This window comes from Rhinopithecus roxellana, chromosome 8, assembly GCF_007565055.1.
Source record: "Rhinopithecus roxellana isolate Shanxi Qingling chromosome 8, ASM756505v1, whole genome shotgun sequence".
NCBI classification, from domain to species: domain Eukaryota; kingdom Metazoa; phylum Chordata; class Mammalia; order Primates; family Cercopithecidae; genus Rhinopithecus; species Rhinopithecus roxellana.
This window is the reverse complement of record NC_044556.1, coordinates 126,920,861-126,941,117: the sequence shown is the minus strand read 5'-3', so window position 1 is coordinate 126,941,117 and position 20,257 is coordinate 126,920,861. Positions and strand designations below refer to the sequence as shown.

At 41.6% G+C, this 20,257-nt stretch overlaps 1 protein-coding gene across 3 annotated transcripts in view; it reads left to right on the top strand.

Moving 5' to 3' along the window:
- The window catches only part of ASTN1 (astrotactin 1), a 311,322-nt gene that overhangs the window by 183,505 nt on the left and 107,560 nt on the right, over positions 1–20,257 (top strand). For all 3 annotated transcript variants that reach the window (XM_010367398.2, XM_030937122.1, XM_010367397.2), the window contains exon 9: positions 18,798–18,872. In XM_010367398.2, coding sequence (XP_010365700.1) covers positions 18,798–18,872 — 75 coding nt within the window. The remainder of the gene's footprint in view (positions 1–18,797; positions 18,873–20,257) is intronic.

Here is a 20,257-nt window from a genome sequence, read left to right as displayed (position 1 = left end):
AAGTAAAGGGGATTGAAATCTACTGCGAGTCTAACAAGACCAAGGTGCTGAATTGCTTTTTCCTATCTGTCTTTTACGTGGAAAATAACAAGAAAATTGAGAAAGTTGTGATGATTTTCAAGGGGAGGCTGTGGCTGCGAGGCAGGGAAGGGAGCCCAGTGGGAGTGCTGGAGACAGTGTGGGGAGATCTCCAGGGACTTGTCATGACTCCCTAGATGGCCCAGATCAACCTGCCAACCTGTCCAGCCTCATCCCAGGTCTCTGCCTTCCATGATCCTGGTGCATCTGCCACATTGAACCACTTGCATTATCCAAACAAACCATGTTGTCACACATTCTTCACTTCTCCCCTTCCTGGACTGGACCCTCCCTCTTTGATCATTGAATTTCATGCACCCCAATATCATAGCTGCTCTCCTCCCCGTGTGCATACCTGGAAACATCAGACCTTTTCTGTCTTCCAATGTACTTTTGCAAATCCCTCCTCAATCATCATCTGTGGATTTCCCTGCCTTCCCTTAGTTTCACACTGCCCTTTTCCGTCCCTCTATTCCTTACCTTCCTTACCTTACATAAACATATGCAGACATATAATTGTCCCTGCTAGGTCATGAACTCCTAAAGGCTCACGCTAGGTCTTTTCACTCTGTGTTCCTGGGTTGTCTATCATGGGGTCAGGCACAAAGTAAAGCAATTGTTCTCTCTCTACGCTGCACAATAGAATCTCTTTGGGTATATTAAAACATACCCATGGCTATGCCCCATATCGGACATACTAAATCAGAAATTTCTGAAGGTCAAAAGTTCTCCAGGTGATTCTGGTGCCCAGTGATAGTATGGTGGTTCTCAAGGTCTGATTCGCAGTCCAGCAGCATGGCATCACCAGAGAACTTGTTAGATCAGGTGAGATCGAGTACATTCAGGGTGGTAGGTGGTAGACCTGAGAACTTGTCATAAATGCAAATTCTCCAGCCCACCCCAGACCTACTGAATCAGACACTCTTGAGGTGGGGCCCAGAAATTCACATTTTAATAAGCCCTCCAGGTGATTCTGATGCACACCAAGGTTTGTGAACAGCTGCTCTAGCAAAGGCATCCAATAAGCCATCCCTGAATTGGACCATAGAGGCATTCCCTTCATCCTGACTTACCAGCCCCTCGGCTTGCATAGCCCTCAGTACTTCCCAGGATAAATGCAGTTGCTAAAGCCATGGCTTTGGAATCTCATTCTCTGTCTTCCCCCTATTTCTTTCTCACAGGAATCAATTAATAACAAACCCTTAACTCACAGGACTTTTCTTCAGATTGGCCAGTCCTCTGGAGAAGGAAATTTGCAGAGACACAGCCTCGTGCTTATCCTGCAGCTGGAAGCCTTGCACACATTTAGTTGTAAAAGCCCCTTTACTGACTGAATTCTGCATACTCAGGCCTCTTCTGTCTTCCTGCTGACCTCCCCTTCCTGTTAGTTACCTCCTGTTGACTTCTCAAGACTTTTTTTATTTGGCACAATGAAACAGGCACCAATCTTCATCTCATTGCCTCTCATGAAGCTATTTCCTACCCAGCATAACAATCCAAAACTTGATAACATTTCTCATATACAAATGTTATCTTCACTTCAGATTTGATACGTACATTAACTATGCCACATCATTAAAACAACTGACACTCTTAGTTCAAATGCTTTCCTCCCTTCTCTAGCACAGTGAACTGAACAGAGCTGCCACCACCTGGTATTCAAGCCAAACTATGAGAGTCATGCCAGACTCCTGTCTCTCCTTCATCCTCACATCCAATCAATCACCACATCATGCTTGCTCTACTCCCTCAATATTACTTGTAGCTCTCCAGTTCTGATTGCTACAGGCATTCCTCGGCTTGGAGATGCATCACTTCAGCCTCTGCCTCCATCTTCTCATGGCATTCTCCCTGTGTGTGTCTATGTCTCACGTGGTCATCCTCTTAAAAGGACACCAGTCATATTGGATTTTGGGACCCCCTACTCCAGGCTGACCTCATCTTAACTAATTACACCTGCAAAGACCCTATTTCCAAATAAGGTCACATTTTGAAGTACTGGGGGCTAGAATTTCAACATATCTTTTTGGTGGGACAAAATGCAACTCATGTCACTAGGTATAATAATCATCTGCTTACTTGTTTCTTTCCTTAAGCTCCAGGTCCTGAAGGAGAGTTGCCATATCTTATTTGACTTCATTTCCTTGGTGCTTTTTTTTTTTTGAGACAGTCTCATTCTGTCACCCAGGCTGGAGTTGACTGGTGCAATCTCGGCTGACTGCAGTCTCTGCCTCTTGAGTTCAAGTGATTCTCCTGCTTCAGCCTCCCTAGTAGCTGGGATTACAGGCACCTGCCACCAGGCCCAGCTAATTTTTGTATTTTTAGTAGATATGGGGTTTCGCCATATTGGCCAGGCTGGTCTCAAACTCCTGACCTCAGGTGATCCACCCACCGCAGCACCCCAAATAGGCTGAGCCACCGCACCCAGCCTGTTTCCTTAGTGCTTACTGTGGTGTCTGGTGCATAATAAACCCTCAGTAATTGCTGATTGAATGAAAGGAAAAGCATACATGTTAATTACCCTTCTAACAGATTTCTCAGTGTTTCAATATCTTCAAATTCTTCTTTATTTTAGGTAGTTACCAAGGCTGTCATGGTCCTAAAAATATTCCACCTTTTAGCATTTGAACCTGAAGTTCTCCAGTCTCTCAGCTTCTCCTTGCCCCATTCCATCCCACCCAAAACTGCTCTCTTTGATCTTATTTCCCAGTGTCATCAAGTCCAGTGGCATATTTCTCGCTTTATTTTCTCCCTACCCAACCTAGATCTCACCCCCAAATCCTTGTCCCTTTTATCTTCTACCACCCTGCCTGGCCCATCCTCAGCCTTGCATTGATTTTCTGTGTGTGTCTCTGCTGCTCTGGAGTGTCCTGGAGTTTGGGAGAGTCTCATAGAAAGTGGCTGTGGGTAGGCATTCTGTAAATCCAACCAGGGACTCCAGCAGCATCGAACTCTTCTTACTCATTTCTTGTCATGTGCCGAAAACCTGTCCACTGTCCTCAGGCCTCAGCTCTGTCCTGGACCCTCCCTCTAAGCCCCGAACCTCAGATCTAACTTAGTGAAATGGGAACCTGGCTACCTCATCTTCCTGTCATCTTACTTCCTGTCACCTCTCCTTGTCTTCATCCCCTCTCACTCCTTTCTTTGAAGTGGATGTGGTCTCGTGTCACAGCTAAATTCTCCACCCTAAATTGTCGTTTTAATTCCTCAATTTCTCCAATCTTTGCCCCCTAGTCAGCCACTTCTTGCTTTTATGATCATACCCGCACATCCTCCATCCCTTACTCAAATGTCAAGTGATCCCTTGACCCTTTAATTCTCCATATGGTTTTTCTCAGTGATTTTCACTGCTGTACTTCCTAAGAAAAATGCATACACATGCTGTCTTTAATTTTATCACCAGTTAATTTCTTAAAGAAGATTGTTGATGCTGGTGTTATAATTATTACCTTGAAAGTTTAAACTCAATTTGGCAATCTCTCCCTCTCTTCCTCTTCCTCTTTTCATCTCCCTTACACAAACTCTCTCTCATACACACATACAAATAGCACACTCATAGAAATTGTTCTAATATCAGACACTTCTGCTAACTTATAATCACCAGAATCATTCATTAAACAGTTTGGCTTTGTTTTTTGTTTTGTTTTGTTTTCCTGAGGGCTTTGCTGTGTTTTGAACTCTGCCACATGCCGCTAATACAGTGATCGGAAGGCTCACAGGGTCCCTGCCCTCGAGGGACTAACGCTCTGGCAAGGGAGTCACTAAAACAAACAACTAAATAAATACGTCACAAGTACTTACAGGTTGTGAAAAATACAAGGGGGTAAAAAGACAGGGAAGAGTGGACTAACCTGAAATGGGGGAACCAGGGCCTCTCTGAGGCAGTGTGTTTAAGTTGACACTGAGAGATGAGAAAGGACCAACCAGGTCAGAAGGGAGGGAAAGAGCTTTCCAGACCTAGGGCACCCTGGTTGGCCCTGGAGGGGGACAAAGCCAGGCCTCTTCTAGGGATTGTCAACCACCATTCCTCTATCATCATAGATGATAGCCACCATTGCTATATCATCATAGTAGGGAGAGAGAGGCAATGGGCAAGGTTGGCATGGTAGGCAAGGGCTAGAGCATGCAGGAGTCTTGATGACCAGGGTGAGGATTTAAAGCAGGGAAGTGGCATGATCCTCCTATAGCCCAGGGCTTAACCCTCACTTTCTCAGAGAGGCTCCCCTTCACCATACGTGCTCAAGGACTGTTTCCCTTCTTCAGAGCACTTTCCTCAATGTATGGTTATATATTCAAGAAACTCCCTGTAACAGACCACCATCAGTTTTGCTTTTCTTCCCCTCTGCGTCTCCAGAGCACAGAGCTTGGCCATCCCAGCTGCTGAATGCATATTTTCTGAACAAATAGTGAATATTTCCTCATTTCTCTTAGGTATGATTTTTAGCAATCCAGCCTCTCTGAGCCTCAGTGAGCTTATCTATACAACGGGAATATAAAGTGATCAGTCATTGGACTTGTTTTTACTGTCTTCTGTTTCTGTGTCCTTTATGTTGACTCCCAATCTTTATCTCTGTACTTGCCTCTCTTTTAAATGTCAGCTCTGCTTAGCTAGCTACCTGCTGCACATCTTGCCAGATGTTCACAGATAACACTCAGCCTTTTCATTTCAACCTTATCATTTCTTGCCCCACAAGACCCTCCCTTTACCAGCCTCCCCGCTCCACACACACACACACATAAAATCATCCTCTGGAACTACTTGTTTCTATTCATGGCAAAATCATTCTCCTAGTCCTTCTAGCTCAAAACTCTGAGGCCATCTTACACTACTTCCTCTTCCTCAACCACTGCTTAAAATATCTTCCAAGAAATTCTGCCTAAGAATTGTCCTTCTCTTCTAAATCTACATCTTCCCACCAAATTCAGATCCTAAGTACTCATTTTACCTTGATTGCAAAAGGCTTCTCTACTGGTTCCTCTCCCTCTGGGTTTCTCTTTCTCGTTTATCCTGCTTTCACAGAAGCAAAATCTTGATGCTATCTTCCTGTATTCAAAACCCATCAGTGGCTCCCCATTGGCTACCCAAGTATAGATTTGCTTTCAGATACCATCATGTTATGGCTTTAATTTATTTTTTCCATCTCTGTGTATCCTACATTTCAGATGAACTGAACCTTTCACTGTTTCTAATGTTCTCTCACATCCACCCGCCTCCATGCCTTTGTTCATGCCATTATTTCTGCAGCAAACCTCCCTTCCTTCTGCATCTTCAATGCTGACTCAGTGCATTCTTCGAAGCTTAAAGCTTATCTAAAATAGCTCTTCCTGACTGAGCCTTCTCCATGACCCTTGAACAGGATGTGATGTCTTCTTCCTCTGAACCCACTCACTCCCATTTCACCTGAAATCTCTTCCACCTTGCCCAGGAATGAGGATGTGACCCCAAGTCATTAGCCTTCAGCCACTGCAGCCCAGTGACTCTCCTTAGTTCTCCTGCAGGAGCAAGTGCTGATAATTCACAGAGGTCTTAGCCAGGGCTCTGGTAACTGAGAGCTCTGGGCTTGAGCCCTGACTCTGCTGCTTGTTAGCTGTGAGACTTTGGCTTATGTTATTTAATTTCTCTAGGCCTCACTTTCCCCACCTGTTAAATAAGACTAATGTAACAGCTGTGCCTCAGAGGGTCTTATGAGAATTAAGTGAAAAGAAGCACTTGGCTCATTGACTAGTATAAATGCACAAAAACGAATAGCTTTTACTTGTTCAGTCATCAAAATTGACAAAATAAAGGCCATAGTTTGTTTACTTGCCATCCTTGTTTCATCGGCTCCTGATCCAGGACAAGGACCCGGCCTTTTATCTGCGTAGCCCAGTACTCTCCGTAGCGCCTGTCTCATCAGAGGTGTGTGATAAACACTTGAGGAATGAATCAGTACATTAATGACATTCTTGATAGCAGAAAATGTGTATTAATCATTTCTGTGTCCCTTGACTGTGTTTAGCCAAATGTTTTTTTAACAAGGCAACTGGTTAATATTTTTAGGTAAACAGATAAATGAAGAAATGAATGAGTGATTGAATTAATAGTGAAACTTGCTAAATATGTTGAATTTAAACAGATTAGTAGATAGAAAAAGACTTTGGGAGAAATGATAAAAGCTCTATATTAGATATAGTTCCTTGATGGATATTTTATTCTTCCCTGGTTTACTTATTTTGTCAATTTTTCCTGGCATAAAATCACAGAAATGTAGGAAGCTATGTTTTCTATTGTACATCTTGTCCCTTATTATTCACTGTCTCTTGTGCTGGTACTGTTCACTCTCCTACCTTGTCACTGGAATTTAATGTGAGTGTGGTGGAGGAGGAGGCCCCAGATTTTCACCCTACTTGGTACAGGGATGTAACATTCAGTCGTGAATATGTGTTAAACTGTTTTTCTTGTACAGGGATGAATTTGCACAGATCCATTGCCAAGCTCTTGTCCTGTTCATTTGTGAGCAAAGATGGGTGTCCGAGGACACATGGCAGGCTGTGCCCATGGACAGGAGTAAGCAAGACGAACAAGCTTTCAGGACCACTGAACTTGAGGCCCCGGCTGTATTAGACCAGGGTAAAAGTCAACTGAACCTTTAGATGCAGAACCAGAGAGAAGTGGAGGGAGGAAAACAGTAGTTACCATTATCACCATTTTACAGAAAAGAAAACTGAAGCTTGGAAAGGTCAAATATATTTAGCTATATCAGTTGCATGAAGTTAGCAAGGGACTTGAATCAAGAACTTGGACTTGAATGGAGATCTATCTGACTTCAGAGCTCACCCACAAAACCTGAGCCATGGTGAGACTTTCCTGGGGTGATTTGTGTGGGAAACTGCAGGCTCAGTGTTCATCAGCGAGGGACCCTGCTCTCAGCATGCTCTTTCTGCCTGTCTGCAGCAGCTGCTAGCAGGGTGAGAGAGGAGGAAGAGAGCAGTCGTGAGTCTCACCAGTCGTCTGACTCCCTACCCACAAAGAAAATGCTGCAGCTGTGACATAGGTGTGTTTGTGAGTGTGTGTGTCACATGTGCACAACCACATGTGTGTATGTGCACATAGGTGGGGGCATCTGTACCTGTAGCTGCATTTCCGAATGTAGGAAAATCTCAATGTTGCATAATACTGTTTTCATGGAACTGTTGATCCTCAGAAATAGAAATGACCGACAGGTTTTCAAAAATGAATGTGCATCTCATATAATTGTAATGAGATTTGGGATATCTTAATTCATCGATAAAGGGGACAGGAAGGAACTCAATATGCTTCACCTCTCATTATCCAGAAATTTAAAAAACAGGTTCCAATGAATTCTTAGGCTAGATTGCAATTTCTGTTTCTATGCAATTATACAGAATGCCAAACTCATCTATAAAGATTAGCTAAGGTGTGAATGTATACATGTTAGGTCAGCATGTATACATACTGATAAAATACTGATGTTTGACCCAACCCTAGACTGGTGAAATGAGAGCCATCAAAATTTGAGGACCAGTTTACCCATATGTAGGGTAAATCTGATGTATCAAAGTTTGAGAATAATTCTGCTTACAAGAGATGCCATGATTAATGAGATTCAGTAGCTATTTGAATGAGAGAATATTTATAAAGGAAGACAGGGAAGTGACTCTAATATAACGCCATGTATGCTAATATTGTCCCCATGAAAACACAGGCAAGGAGACAGGTAATTCTTTCTATGCACTACAGATAACTTCTGCTCCACCCACTATTTTGTACCCAGAGGCCAGTGGCGGACAAGCTAAGCTGATGCCCAGCCAACAGTCCTGTGTGTAGACCCAATGCTGCCTTTGTATATTTTCTCCAACAGCTTTATGCCTATGATGGGGAGAAGAGCAGAGGAAGGTGTGGGAGAAATTCCAGGATATGTGCTCCATGACAATCCTCCCCTCTACCCCTTACTAGCAGTGTGATCTTGAGCAACTAACATGACCTTGCTGAACCCTTGTTCACCTTTGCCACTTGGGGATAATAACACAGCTGTAGAGTTCTCTAGGTAGCTAGAGATGGACAGCACCCAACAGAGTACCTGCCTGACTTGTAGAAATGCACAATAAATGGCAGCTGCCATCACCAGCTTTTTCTGACCCACTCAAGATTTCTTCCCTTTGCTTTATACAATTCTTGATCCCAAAATATGCAGGGAAACTACAGTTCTCTGGGCTAAGCTTCCCCTATTTGGGGACAGATGAACTCTGTGTCTGCCTTCTATGATGATCCTTAAATCAAAGGAGCAGCTAGCCCTTCTCCAAGTCAGGTGCTGGGAGTCAAGGTATGAATGCCTCCTGCGTAACTGGGGTCCATGACAGTGCCCCTCACTTTTCTTATTCTCTCGCTTGCTCTTTCTTGGCTAAAAGGCTGAGTGTGATGACAAAAAGTTCAAGTGTGAACATCACATTTATGTTACATGTGTATATATGTGTATTTGTCTTTATTGCCATGTTTTGGGACAAGGTTGTATCCTTGAGTTTCAAAATCTAGAAGAAAAGGTACAACATTTTGTTCACTACTACCCATTTTAAAATCATTTGATATATCTATAAAATTTATTTTCAGGCTGGGCGTGGTGGCTCATGCCTGTAATCCTAGCACCTTGGGAGGCCTAGGAAGATGGATCACAAGGTCAGGAATTTGAGACCAACCTGGCCAATATGGTGAAACTCTGTCTCTACTAAAAAGTACAAAAATTAGCCGGGCATGGTGGCGGGCACCTGTAATCCCAGCTACTCGGGAGGCTGAGGCACCAGAATCACTTGAACCCGGGAGGCGGAGGTTGCAGTGAGCCGAGATCGTGCCACTGCACTCCAGCTTGGGTGACAGAGCAAGACTCCGTCTCAAAAAAAAAGAAAAAAAAAAAAATTTTCAGTATTTAGAATCAAAATTCCTATTAATGTGTGCATAATAACAGTTAATATTTATTAAAAATTGACTGCATCCCAAGGTTATTGAAAGTTATTTGCACATATTAAAAGTATTCAACCCTATGCAGTTGATGAGGTAGATAATATTATTATCCCTAATTTACAGATGAGAAAATTGAGCCACAGAAGGAAGGGATCCTGTCAGGTTTTTATTGCTCTATCTTTAAATGAGATAATTTATATAAAGCACATGTGTGCACATATACATAAAAAATAGACTGAGTTACCCTAAATAATAATTAAAAATTAATAACTAAAGATTATCAAGAATTTGCAATTTGTTTATACACAGTGTTCAACAATATCATGTTTTTGTGGAGTATACTGTACTTGAGAATTCCCATTTTACATGTGAAGAAGTTGAGGATCTGTGTTCTTATTTGCCTGAGGACATAGGAGCAAAGGGGAGTTTGCACTGGTAACTTCCACGGAGGGCCCTTCTTAAATCCCATTGCCTATGAAATGCCAGGAGTGGGCTGGGATGGCAGCACTTTAGTCAGGAGTGGAAACTGTTCATGCCTAATTACTGAAAGGAGGCCTGAGTAATAGGCATGGGCAGGCAGGCAGGTGGATGTGGTGGTGAAAGCTTTGCATCTTGATTACCTCTGTTTTCTCAGTTATTGAGGAAGCACATCATGTGCCGAAGGAGAAAATGGGGGAGGAGGTGTCAGAGGTTTGAGAGAAAGAAAGTATGAAAAGGTGATCTAGAGAAAGGGAGAGTGAATGAATGAGGAAAATGTAGTTTGATCACTGGGCAGTATTCAAGAGCCCACTTGAGGTTAGCGGTCAGGGATTTTAAATGAAACTAATCAGTGTGGCGGCCAACTGCATTCATCTGTGCAAACGCAGAAATGGAGCCACAGGGTCGTTGAGTTTAACCAGTGTTGGAGTGTTTCAGACAAGTATGATGAAGTGATGGAGGAGTGTGGGAGTTGAGGTTACATGAAAGGGAATGATTACAATAATGGATGACATAATTTAATATGAAAAAAGAAGGAAGAATGTACACGAGGTGGGTGAAGGTCAGGAAAACAATGGTAGAATGAATAAATTCTAAGCATCCAGGAGGTAGAAAATTATGGCATTAGAAACAATAAGTTGGCAAAATATGAGATGATGCTTAGATATTGGGATTTTTGAAATTGAGACCAGGGAGGGGCTGCAGATATTGGTTATCTAGAACATGACCATGGGAAAAGGAGGGTAGAGATAGAATCATTAGAGGAGAAAGGTCAAAGAGCTGAGTGACTTGATTTTAGTGTTTAACTTAAGTTACCAAAAATTATGGAGAAGTTTTGGGAGAGGACAGTGATCCAGGATCTGAAATGAGGAGGGAAGATGGGGGCACAGCAGTATAGGTATGACTGCAGCAAGGAGGGAAGTGGATAGGATACTCTCATCACATGAATTAATGAACTTACCCAAGGTCACAGAGATAGTAAGTGGTAGAGCCAGGTTTTAAACCTACTCAGTCTGGCTCCTGCACCTACATGAACTACTCTTCTAATTACTGACAAGTGTGTTATTTTTCTGTATAAAAAAATTCTAAATGAGTTTGTTTACTACTAATAGACATTAAATAGCACAATCACATCAATATTTAATTTTTCTTTGCATGAGATTTATATGGTAAAAGATAATGTAAGTTTGAGGTCAAGCATGGTGGCTCACAGCTGTAATCCCAGCACTTTGGGAAGCACAGGCAGGAGGATTGCTTGAGTCTAGGGATTAGAGGCTACAGTGAACTATGATTGCACCACTGCATTTCAGCATGGGTGACAGAGTGAGATCCTGTCTCTAAAAAAAACTAAAAATTAAAAAAAAAACGTAGTTCATTTAGCAAATGTAGGCATTATTTTATCACCATTTTATTTTATGTATTTATTTATTTATTTATTTATTTATTTATTTATTTATTTATTTATTTATTTATATTTTGTTTTGTTTTATTTTTTGAGACGGAGCCTCTCTCTGCAGCCCAGGCTGGAGTGCAGTGGCTGTATCTCAGCTCACTGCAAGCTCCGCCTCCCGTGTTTATGCCATTCTCCTGCCTCAGCCTCTGGAGTAACTGGGACTACAGGCGCCCGCCACCACGCCCGGCTAGTTTTTTGTATTTTTTTAGTAGAGACGGGGTTTCACCGTGTTAACCAGGATGGTCTCGATCTCCTGACTTTGTGATCCGCCTGTCTCAGCCTCCCAGAGTGCTGGGATTACAGACTTGAGCCACCGCGCCCGGCCTATCACCATTTTATTTTATTCATTGAAACACTTCAACATTGGTTAAACTCAACAGCCCTGTGGCTCCATATCTGTGTTTGCACAAATGACTGCAGCTGGCCACCACACTGATCGGTCTCATTTAATATCCCTGACCACTGACCTCAAGTGGGCTCTGAATACTGCTGGGTGATCAACATGTAATAACTCGAGGCACCATTATATCCACATTTTACAGATGAAAATACAGTCATGCACCACATAATGACATTTTAGTCAACAGTGGACCACATGTACAATAGTGTTCCCATGAAATTGTAACTCTATATTTTTACTGTACCTTTTCTATGTTTAGATGCCTAAACATTTACCGTGGTATTATAATTGCCTATAGTGTTCAGTATAGTAACGTATTGTGCAAGTTCACAGCCTAGGAGCAATAGGTTATACTATATAGCCTAGGTGTCTATCTAGTAGGCTATACTGTCTGGGTCTGTGTAAATGTGCTATAATTACACAATGACAAAATCACTTAATGATGCATTTCTCAGGATGTATCCTCATGATTGAGCAACTCATGATTGTACTGAGGTTAGGGAAATCAAAGGACTTATCTGAGGTCATATAATTCAATGATTGCTTCATCCAGGGCTTAAATTCAGCTCTGTCTAACCCTCAACCTCATTTGCAATACAGTGGAGCTCTTTCTTGAGCGCCCGCTATGTAATGGTACTACTCTGCACATGGTGGGTATAGTAGACACGATGACAAGGTCCTTTATATCTGGTGAGCAGAAAATAGTCACTAAATATATATAAAGGAAAGTGCAGGGTGCCATGAGAGAATATAACAAGGAAATATAACTTAGTCTAGGAGTGCCAGGGAAGGCCTATTTTAGGAAATCATTTTTAAGTTAGACTTTCAGAACAGTGTAAGTTGTCCAAGTAAATGGCAGTTGAGGGACAGGGGATATGTCGGGGGTGGTAATCCAGGTAGAGAAACAACATTTGCAAAGGCCTCAAGGCCCTATAGCATCCTTTGTAAACTTTCGGCATCATTATTCATCATTATGCTTACTAACTTCTGATAAAGCCACAGGTTTACCAGATAATCTAGGGATTGGTCATTCCAAGTACTTATTTTTTCCCAGAACTAGTAATGATTATGAAGATAGTGACATGTAATAATCTCCTCGTCTTACCATTAGGATACATTGAAGCATGTGATGCTTCAGCCAACTGCATAGCAGAAAAATTCATTTTTGCCATTTTTCTCTTCACCTTTCTCCTGTATATACTGCAAACTGCCTTTCTCCAGAAGCACTTTTAAAATGAGCCTCTATTCTCTCTTTGTTTCACTGCACCCTTCTTGCGATTTATTTACCTAGTTTAGGAAAGGAATATTTGTTTAAATGCTCTCACGTTACATATAAATATAATATCCTATTGGGGACCGCGCCGGGGGTGGTGGAGAATGAACAGACACAAGAGACAAAGACAAACAGAGAACATGGCGGCCGCGCCCAGAGCCTCCGCCTCACTTTATTTATACTCCATAAACCTCACGTCAGCAGAAATAACACAATGCAAAACAAACTTTCTCTACCCAGATGTAACCTTCTGCTTAGCTCCTTGTCTCTAGGCTCCTCCTTATTTGTCCGCCTTCTTGGCGCCTACTGGAGTTCATTAAAAGTTCAACTGAAGATACTGTCCTTGAGCCCTATCTATTCTTAGCATATTGTTTTCAATGGTCCCTGCAATATCCCATACTGGGACCCCAAAGTGCTGTGAATAGCTGGGCAGAAATTTTGGAAACCATGCTTCTACCAGAAACTCAGCCAAATGTGGGCCAGAGGCAGGCTTGAAAGGATGTGCTTTCATTTAACTGTGGACAAATATTTCCATTTGTGAAAGTTCCTTTTATAACAGGTAGAATAATATGTAAGTCTGGAAAAAGCTTATAGTTTCTCAAAGTCCATAATGAAATGCCCTGTTCATCACTGCTTCTGAATGAAACATCCCATCTATGCTGGACTGTATCAAAGAGAATACACACACACACACACACACACACACCATACCCACATTCATATATACATACATATATTCTCTCTCATTCTGCTTATCTCCCTACTTTTCCCTCTTTCTTGCTTGCTTTCTTTTATCTATCATCTATCTATCTATCTATCTATCTATCTATCTATTGATCGATCCATCAATCTATCTATCTGTCTACCTACCTACCTACCTACCTACCTACCTACCTACCTACCTACCTACCTGTCTATCTCTATTTCTCCTCCCTCTCCCTGGATGGCAAGTCTTATACAAGGAAGCCTATCACCAGACATGCTGGCTAACAGCTTCCGAGCTCTGTTTCCAAGTGCCACAGTTAGGTGGAAAGTTGGGACTAGCATTTAATCAAAAAGTGACATTTAAAGGACCCTTGTTAAAGCAAGAGTAGTCCCTTGATGCACTGAGAAAGCCCATATGAAGGGAGCATCCAGTCAGCCTGGTCATGCAGGATCTTTACTCACTAAGTTACAGAGTGAAAGAAATGCCCAAGCTATCAGCGTGAAGGACAAGCATCAAGTCGAGTCAAGGCCACAGCCAACCTCTGACCCAACACATCACCTAGACTAAGGGAAAAATCCCTGCAACAGTGGATATGTCCTAAGGGGTAGGAGAGAGAATTGGGAGAGAAACCGAAAGCTTGGAAATTGCCAATGCTTAGAGAAAACTCTGAATAGACTGTGGGTATTGTGTGAGACAGGAGGAAGAAAGAAAAGGCAAATAAAAGATTACCACTAGTTCTCAGCATACGTATTTGCATGTGTGCCTGCTGGCTGCTGTGCATCCGTTACAATGGATTCCTCTATGGCACAGGCTATGTTCCTGCATGGGCATGGGTCTGTGGTGTTTCCTGTGATATGCCTGAATGGAAGCCACCTGTAGCTGCCCACATGGGACGACAATCTTCAGGGTCTTTATTTGTTAGAATGAATGAAACAAACAAACAAACAAACAAACAAAAATGCTCTATTCTAACTAAAAAGATGTGAGTGGTTTGCCCTGCACTGAGAGAATATTGGAGACCACATATCAAAGTGGATAGAGAGACTGAAGTTTCCTTCCAATGACAGGGTTCAACCTCCTGCCCCACATCTGACCTGACACAATCCATGGGCTCCTTGATGGCCTAGTGCCCTTTCCACAAAACGAATATTGGCACAGTCTGCTCAATAATGCTGCTCACTTCTAATGGAGGCAACACTCTTAGCACTACAAGCAGATAGAAGCTGAGGCTTGCCACTCACGCTCCTTTCCAGCTCTAGCCCAGAAAACCAGATAGGAGTTGCTATCTCTTCAGAAGCCTCTGCTTACCCGGCCGAGAGATTGGTCCAGGTTGTTCATCTGACTCAGAATATGGCAGGCAGTTCTCCCAGAGATTTTTTTTTTTTTTTTTTCTAATGAGGAGACAAAGTGTTTCCTCTGTGGCTCATACTGCTAGGGGGCATCTCCACCATGTGTCTTAGCTGTTTGGAGTGAAGTCCATAGTCTGAAAAACAGAGCAAAGGGAAGCGAGGGGCACATAGAAGGACCTTTAGACCCTGCTTGCAGATATCTCAGAGGCAACTTCCATTTAAACCTGGATACAAGACTTCATGATAGGCTTTTTTTTTTTTTTTTTTTTTTTTTTTTTTTTAGTGAGGCCCGTTGGGTTTTCTTACTTTCTCTTGCCCTCAAAGAGCCCAAATACAGAGGCCTTTCCTCTTTCAGTGGGTATCAAGCAGGTCAGTTTTCAAAGTGTTATGAGTGCTTTTACGTCCAGCTCTTCATTACTTTGCCCCACCTTTTCCTGTATGACCACCTGTGACTTTCTACCTGTGTGCACTAAGCTCCCCTGCCAGACCCTCCACTGTCATTCCATGCACTGCCAACACCAGCCTTCCCTGCACCCAGGATGGTGACTCTGCCACCAGCCACTACCACTTAGCTTATTTGCTAAAAACCCCTTCCTCTTCCCTTTTAACATTCTCAGTGGTTTGTCTGGGTCTATATGTGTTTCTTCACAAAGACCTTAGATTCCTTTGAGGGCAAGAATCTCTTTATCCCAATTCCTGTTGCCTCATATCACAGTTCACACACAATAGGCCTCTACAAATATTTGCTAAATAAATCAAGTAAGATTTCTCATCTCTCTGGCAGATCATTCCGGACTAGAGGGAAGAAATTAAGTAAATTCCCCTTTATTCCTTTGCTGGTGCAATTTGCTACTTGCTGAATTCTCTTGCCATTTCACAATATGCTCTTCCCCACTCTTTGAGTTTAATGTCAATGCTGTAGAGTTAGATGCCCAGTGAAGTGACCACTGGGTGGGAAGTGGGAGGTGGGAGGTGGGGTGTCGGGGCTTTGGCCTTTCCATGCTCACGTTGCCTCCTCTCCAGCCTATGTAAAGACATCTACAATCTGAGTTAAAGCCTGCGTTGGCATTGCATTTGCACCTAGGGCAAGACACTTCTTCCTCTGTTGAAGTTTGAGAACCACTCCTTATTATAGTATTTATATTTGATGTATGTAATTGATCAATTTAACTTATTTAACACATGATTCTATGTGTGGCACTCACTAAATGCCACGAACTGTTCTAGACACTTTAATTACATTAGCTAGTTCCTCCTCATAACAACTTTGTCAAATAGATAGCTATTACCATCAGCCTCATTTTACAGATGAGGATATGGGGTTACAGAATGATGAAGGGGAAGGAACTTGCCCAAAGTCACACAGTGATTGGTGGCTAAGCTGGCATTTGAAATACGCAGCCTAACTCCAGAATTCATGTCCTAAAACCACCGTGCCCTGCTGCCTCTAAATGTGATCAGGGTGGGGTCTACACTGCACTCCTCTACATCCTTCCAATTTGAGTTGATATTCTTAATTTTCCGGGCCCTCAAAAGCAGGAGGTCTCCTTGACCTAACCTACTTAGCAACAGTGGATGAGTGCTTAATAAATACATCCAAGCTCATTGCTTCCTTAACTTTGGCTTGAATACAGGTTTATTTGTGTCATTCTGCATAGCTAATTGTTCACATAGTATTTAATGCCAGTCATTTGGCTCCTGAAAATATATTTTCAAACAACCTAGGAACTATGCCAACAATTAACTATAATTACACATTGTATCAGTTTTGAGTGCTGGAAATGGTTGGAAGGCAAAATGTATGTTATTTAAAATGTTAAACTGACAGTAAATAAAATATGATCCTACCCAAAATAGAGATAAATAAAATGGCATGTCCCTCTTTTTTTATTGCCTTTTCTAGGTGTCTGGGATTATATGGAATATTTTTTTCTCGTGATTTCTGGACTTTTTCCTGAATTAACAGATATTTTTAGCTGTGCATAGACCACCATTTTCTGTTCAGCAAAAAAAAAGAATCAAATTCAAACCCTACTCTGTGGGTTCACCTACAATGACGAACAAACATCAAAACATCTGGGGAGGGGCTTGTATTGGATGCAAGAGTTATTCACAGTACACTGTTTGGATGCTTATGGAGCCAGTTCTTGCCTCTAGGTATTTCCAAATTGAATCCCAGGAATAATACATTTATAAATAGTAAGCTTAAATAATGAACACGTTCATCCTAGCCACTTCCTTATATAGCTCCAATGGCTTTCCCTTGCAACAAATAAAGACTCTGGGTAATTAATTCTATGGCTTATTGGGTTAAGTTGGTGATTTCCAACACTATCAATATTTTGCAACTAATATTTTTAACCCCTTTTATTATGTGTAAATAAAATTTATAAATAATAAAACCCATAGATACAAAATTTTCACAAATATAGTGTCTTAATATTAATTAAGGGAGAAATAAGAATAATTTATAATGATATAACTGTTAATATTTAATAATTGTATCTTCCTATGCTAATTATAATAAATATTTTAATGCTCCATTACAAGAAAATAAATAATAAATTTGATAGACATTTGTACCTAGTGCAGATTCTCCATTATATAATATATAATATAAAATGCAATATTATATTATGATATGTGTGAGAGTAATACAGACTGATACACATGTGCTGTATTGGTGATTCAAAGTGATTATACAACGTGTAACCTCCCCTCAAATTATAAAGTAGTTATGGACCTAGAAAATTCACTGTATTGAAACTGTACTTTGTGCTTCTATGTCAATGGAATTAGCATCTATGCTCATACCATTAGAAGCGGGTTTTCAAAACCTAAATAAATGTCTTGCATGACATTCAAAAGCTTGTAGGACATGGGGAAATTTTTGTTCTGCAGAACTGTCCTGAGCAATGCACTATTCTAGCCATCCTAGCCCTACCTTCTAAAGGGCAATGATGACCTTCAGTCATTGTGTCATTCAAGAACAACTGCCAGACATTTCTGAAAATACCCTCTATGGGGTGACACCCTCTGCACTGAAAACCACTAGATTAACTCCTAGTATTAGAATTAGCCCCAAATAATAATTAATAATTTATTCTCCTGGCTTTTTGTAGTCCTTGAAAACTAAAGGAATGTCTACAGTAAAATTGTCAATAATTGGGTTCATTATAAGACTGTAAGTTGCGCAAGTGTAAGGGCTAAATCCACCTAGAGTGTGCAATAGCTCAGTACTCACAAGATCTGGGCTTTGCTAATTCTTGCTTTAATGATTAAATAATGGGCTTAGAGATCTGGGTTAGTGCAAAGATATACACTATTTAAAAGAAATAGTCTTGTTACTTTCTAATACATATGACAATACCTGGATGTTCACTAAAAAGCATTACAGTTAAGAAATATTTGCAAACAATTGAAAAAAAAATTGCAAAACAATTGAAACAATTTCAATTGTTTCTGTTTGAGTGAGTGACATTAAAATGTTTGAAGATGTCTGAAACCTATCAAAGACCCAGCATCCTCTTGTCATTTTGCATAAGAAAAGAAAACATGTCGAATATCCTGTATGAGCTGTAGTCTTTGGCCGAAGAGGTTTGCTTAATCTTCACAATGGTCTGTTAGGGAGCTATCATTTATTGACCCTATAGGAAATTAGGACTGGCAAGCAAATTATCTGTCCATAGTCGGTTGGTTCAATGTCAGAATGAAGTTTGAATCCAGAACTGTGATTCCCAAGAACTCATACTGCTCTTCTTAAGGGAGATCAAGCTAGGTTTCTAAAAATCTATGTCTGAAGGACCATGAATTATGAATATGTCAGGTCTATCTTCATATAATTTTACACTATATGTAGTTTCAATTGTCATGGCTATTAAATTCCATTTTCCTAGTAGTTCAGTGATTTTTACATTTATCATGTTCTTTGTCAGGTCCCAGGATTCAAGGTCATGTGTGAGCTCATATTAGTGAGCTTCTTGAGGGCAGGGGCTATGCCCTGGATGGCTGGGTCTCTACCACCTAGCACTGTGCCTGGGACGAAGTGGGCGTTCAGTGAGTATTTGTTGAGTTGAATTTAATTGAATGATGTTTCTTCTTTTAGGCCATGGCCTTACACAATATTTCAGCGAGGCTTTGACCTGGTTCTGGGAGAGCAGCCCTCTGATAAAATATTTAGGTAAGTGATTGTCTAGGGACTTGCTTATGTATGTCTGCAAACCCTGTGTTCCACTTCCCCCTGAACTTACTTTCTAGTGGTAAAGTATAAAATGGGAAACACCTTGAGTTGTCATGGCCACCTACTAACAAAAGTGCTTGCCCCTAGTCATGCCCAGGGACAACATGGAGGACTTGGAGGTCAGACCGATTCTGTTTGGGCCCTGGCTTCCTTCTTTGCCAGCTCTGGGAACCTCACTAATTTACTCAACCTCCTGAAGCCTCCAGTCTCTGCATTTGTTAAATGGGGCTATATTACATGCCTGGCTAGGTTATTGTGAGGGATATATGAGATAATGCAGGGAAAATCCCTGGCACAGAAACTGGCACAGAGTAGGCAATTCATGTCAGTTTCTGCCACTCCATTTTGCATCTAATTTGCACCTTCCTCACAGAGTCTTAAGTTGTTCAAAATGAATCTCTCCCACCCCTGCCTTCCCCTTTTCTAAACTCTGCCTCATTATTATTTTCTTTTAGCTACTACTTTCCTGATCAAATTGGATGCTTCTAGTCCCTCCCAAATTTCTACCTACATACCTGGGAATAGCACATATTAGAAAGGCCCACAGCAGAGGAATAATTTGATTGCCAGCCAGGAACGATTCGATTATCATAAAGTTTAATTCATACTAGGCCTTAGCTGGAACAGTTTATTTCCCAAATAAGATCTTATCCATTCATTTTGTCAATCTATCATTCACTTAACATACATTTGCTGAGTTCCTTCTAAGTGCTTGGCTTGACAGTATGGGCATGAATATATGTCCCTCCTTGAGTAAGTCGTCTAGTAGAGGAAGTGAGTAGTTCTGCATAAGCTGCTGATGAATTCAGCTACTGCATGCCTTTTCTGGAGAAATGGTGAGCAGTGGAGGACAAATGGAAGACTTACACCTACACAGTTTGCTGAGTCTCACTTCTTCACTGCCACCTTTCCAAGCCCCTTCCCAGACCATCCCTGTCAACCATTCCTGGCCTAGGTGTTAATTTTTGCTCCTGCATTTGCCTCCTAGGGCTCACTCTTTTGCAAAGCTTCTACTGCTCCTCCTGTAGCTGGTTGTGGATTCAGCTTAGCCACAGCTGTGTTTTCTCAGGCATGCTCCTAGCTAGAATGTAGATTCACAGAACCACTTCCTCAAAGGACTTTCCCTTGTCCTTTTCTCTCCTGAGTGTCTGTCCCAGAGAAGGCTGGGGTCATGCTCATGGCATTGGTTACAGGCTGCTTTTGAGGATTTGTGCTGCAAGAGATGTCAGCTCCATTCCTTGGACTGTGATATGGGCATTAAAACTTTCCAACAAGGATTTATCATTCGGCTGACTTTTTCTTCCTTTTTCCTACTGCTGGTCTTC